General features: G+C 33.4%; 1 protein-coding gene and 1 non-coding gene across 2 annotated transcripts; one reads left to right on the forward strand and one right to left on the reverse strand.

The window, feature by feature from the left end:
- Window positions 1-6: 6 nt before the first annotated feature.
- LOC150037756 (pentatricopeptide repeat-containing protein At4g32430, mitochondrial-like) lies at window positions 7-1,502 on the forward strand. Its single transcript, XM_090310639.1, has 2 exons — window positions 7-566; window positions 645-1,502. The coding sequence occupies exons 1-2, from the start codon at window positions 149-151 to the stop codon at window positions 1,460-1,462; spliced, it is 1,236 nt and encodes a 411-aa protein (XP_090166765.1). The 5' UTR covers window positions 7-148; the 3' UTR covers window positions 1,463-1,502.
- Window positions 1,503-2,606: 1,104 nt separating this feature from the next.
- TRNAS-AGA (transfer RNA serine (anticodon AGA)) lies at window positions 2,607-2,688 on the reverse strand. The gene has a single exon. It is a non-coding gene; the product is annotated as a tRNA-Ser (tRNA).
- Between the last annotated feature and the right edge of the window lie 1,240 nt (window positions 2,689-3,928).

Here is a 3,928-nt window from a genome sequence, read left to right on the forward strand (position 1 = left end):
CCATTGTTTGACTGTGAAAACAGGATATGAAACTCATACTTCTGTCGGTAATGTTCTGATCTCAACGTACTCCAAGTGTGAGATCATTGAAGATGCAAAGGCAGTCTTCGAGTTAATCAATGACCGAAATGTGATCTCGTGGACGACTATGATCTCGTTGTATGAAGAAGGTGCAGTTTCTTTGTTCAATAAGATGAGATTAGATGGAGTGTATCCAAATGACGTTACGTTTATTGGATTACTTCATGCCATTACAATAAGGAATATGGTGGAACAGGGACTAATGGTCCATGGATTATGTATCAAAGCTGACTTTGTATCAGAGTTAGGTATCGGCAATAGTCTAATAACCATGTATGCTAAATTCGAGTCGATGCAAGATGCCTCAAGAGTGTTTATGGAACTTCCATATAGAGAGATAATATCATGGAATGCTTTAATTTCTGGGTATGCTCAAAATACGTTATGTCAAGAAGCTTTAGAGACATTTCTTTGTGCAATAATGGAATCTAAACCAAACGAATACACCTTTGGAAGTGTTCTGAATGCAATCAGTGCTGGTGAAGGTATATCTATAAAGCATGGCCAACGATGTCATTCTCATTTGATCAAAGTTGGATTAAACTTCGACCCTATAATTTCAGGTGCCCTCCTAGACATGTATGCAAAGCGTGGGAGCATTCAAGAGTCCCAAAGAGTTTTCAATGAAACATCCAAAAGAAGTCAATTCGCTTGGACGGCGCTGATCTCTGGCTATGCACAACACGGAGACTACGATTCAGTGATGAAGCTATTTGAAGAGATGGAGAAGGAAAAGATAAAGCCTGATGCAGTTATCTTCTTATCTGTCCTAGTGGCATGTAGCAGGAACAGGATGGTCGACATGGGTCGTAGATTTTTTGATATGATGATCAAAGATCATATGATTGAGCCAGCAGGAGAGCACTACTCTTGTATGGTTGATTTGTTGGGCCGTGCAGGGCGATTGGAAGAGGCGGAGGAAATGCTAGCGCGCATACCGGGAGAGCCGGGGATATCTGCATTACAAAGCTTGCTTGGAGCATGTCGGATACACGGGAATGTGGAGATGGCAGAGAGAATGGCCAATGCTTTGATGAAGAAGAAGCCATTGGAATCAGGATCATATGTGTTGATGTCAAATCTGTATGCTCAGAAGGGAGATTGGGAAAAAGTTGCTGAAATGAGGAAGGGAATGAGAGAAAGAGGAGTGAAGAAAGAGATTGGATTCAGTTGGGTAGATGTTGGTAACTTTGGTGCTTCTAATTTATACTTACATGGCTTTTCATCAGGGGATGTTTCTCATCCACAATCAGAGGAGATATGTAGAATGGCAGAATATATGGGAGCAGAAATGAAGTTTCAAAAAGATAGAGAGAGAGAGAGGCAGACCCATGTGATTGATCAATTAATTGTATCAGATTTAGTTTTACTTGATGGATGATAAAATAAAGGAATTTTATTTATGTCATATTTTTTTTCAATGGTGTTTCTGTTTTATACTCTTTAAACCATTCAACAATCAGAGTCGGGAAATCACTGTGCAGAAAAATGAAAACTGAGGAAATCATTTTATCAGGGAGTTATTTTCTTTTTTATTTTTGGTTTTTGAAAATTAAGTCTATTTTCACTCTTGTTTAGTTTTTGTTTGTTTCTTAAGTTGAAGAGTTAGAATCTTAGCTAATTTCAAAAATAAAAATAAAATTTAAAACTACTCTTTTTACTTTTTAAAAATTGGTTTGATTTTTTAAAATATTGGTAAAAATTAATTAGTAAAACTAGAAATTTAGAAGTAGGAGTATTTAATATTTAATTTTTAAAAACTAAAAATTAAAAACCAAACGAGGCCTTGATGTTCCCTTTGTAGTTTTTTAAAATTAAGCTTAGAAACACTTACTTCTATCTCTAAATTTCTTGTTTTTTTATTTATTTTTTACCAATGTTTTCAAAAGTTGAACAAGTTTTGAAAACTAAAAAATTATTTTTATTTCTAAAATTTAGCTAAGAATTCAGAAGTAAACCATCGAAAGAAAATGTGTGAAAATATGTTTTTAAAAATCGAGAACCAAACATCAAATAGTTTACTAAACTAGGGCTTGGGTTTTTAGTTGATTAAGAGATAATCTAGTTCAAAAACACATTGAATTTTTTCCCAAACAGACATGAAAGAAGGCTGAAAAGAGAGAAGAAAAGAGTTAAGACTCCGTTTGGGATTGTTGTAACTTTTAAAATAATTATTGGTAGTTATGTATTTAATAATTATTGGTAGTTACATGTTTAGAAGAATCAACTCCGAAATGAAATAAAATAGTGTTTGATAAATTTTAATTTAAATTAAAAAAAATAACTATGGTGTTTGATAAATTAATACTAAATTTATGTAATTTAGTTATGAATCAAACTATAATTATTATTTCAATTATTTTTATCTAAATAATTAACTTATAATTTATTTTAAAATGTCTATGATTTAAATTCCAACTAATTTTATTTAATCTAAATAATCGGAGCCTTGGATAGAAATGGAAAAGGAAGTTGTTGGATGAAGAGGAAGAAGTTTAAAAAAGAAAAGAAAAGAAAAGAAACAACGTGAGCGGCAGGATTCGAACCTGCGCGGGCAGAGCCCACATGATTTCTAGTCATGCCCGATAACCACTCCGGCACGCCCACTTTCTGTATCAGAATATGTAAATATTTTAAATAATATAAAAAACATCTCCAATACAGTTTTTTCAAATTAAATAAAAGCTATTGAGTTCTACAACTTCCGGTCGATATATCGACTGACACTTCACATGATTGAAAAGGGATTAGTTTCATCCCAATGCTATCTTCTCACGTGGTTATTGGATCAGACAGGAGGAATTTGTACGGTTGACCTTTTATAGAGTATATTTATGATTGATAACCTGTCCTTACAAATTTGATGATATATAATTTTTTTTCTTATGTCATAACTCACTATCGCATTAGGGATGGTCATATGGATTGTAGCCCTAACACGATGACTAGATAGGGATGGTCATTGTGATAGGACTACATGGTCACCTCTAACACGATACGTTATAAAATGTTCGTTGTGTTTTCTTATTTTTCTCACAGTTTATTAGATTTTTCTGAAAAAATATAAAGATTGTGATAGGGATGACCTATCCTAACACGATATGTTGAAAAAAATATGATAGTACATTATGATATAAGCAAAAAGTTATATATCATGAGTTTGTAAGGGCGGATCATCAATCATAAACACCATCCTGAGAGGGTCATCCATACAAAAACCTCATAGATAGTCACGGTACCATCCGAATTCTCCAAGGAAAAAGATGATTCTTAATCAAAGCTTTGTTTGGAGTTACTATAGCTTTCAAAATAATTGCTAATTCAATGAGAATCTACTTTCACAATGTAAACCCTCAAACTCTTCCATTCAAGAAGTGTTGAAACTTAAGAAAAAAAAATTCCTAAGTGTCGAGAAAGTACTGCGTGCAATAATGAAGGAAAAGTTGGGAGCATAGTAGGTTGAAGCTAAAATTTTGAGTAAGTATGTAAACTATGCTATGAACTCACAACATAGTAAAGAATGAAGAAATTTGACTAAGTGTTGAACCATGCTGCAAACTTTGAGAAATTCCAAGGCATGAGTTGGCCTAAGTAAGTGAAGAATTGGCTAAGTGTTGGTAGAGGAATTCAACTCATAGCATAGTTAAAGTCATAGTATAGTTAAGTAGGAGAAGTTATAGCAGAATTAAACTCGTAGCATAGTTAAGAAAGTTCAACTCGTAGCATAAACTCGTAGCATAGTTAAGGAAGTTCAACTTATGGCATAAACGCGTAGCATAGTTATGTTGGGCTTTTTGCCCTAAAACTCGTAGATAGTAAATATTATTAATTGACTGTCATCAATAAA

Source organism: Benincasa hispida, chromosome 2 (genome assembly GCF_027475165.1).
Source record: "Benincasa hispida cultivar pf3 chromosome 2, pf3_genome.v1.1, whole genome shotgun sequence".
NCBI classification, from domain to species: Eukaryota; Viridiplantae; Streptophyta; class Magnoliopsida; order Cucurbitales; family Cucurbitaceae; genus Benincasa; species Benincasa hispida.

Excerpts from the sequence above, each read along its gene's own strand:
- LOC150037756 (XM_090310639.1), top strand. The coding sequence starts at position 149 with ATGATCTCGTTGTATGAAGAAGGTGCAGTTTCTTTGTTCAATAAGATG. Across the intron at positions 567-644 it reads TGCAATCAGTGCTGGTGAAG|GTGCCCTCCTAGACATGTAT; the intron begins GTATATCTATAA and ends CTATAATTTCAG.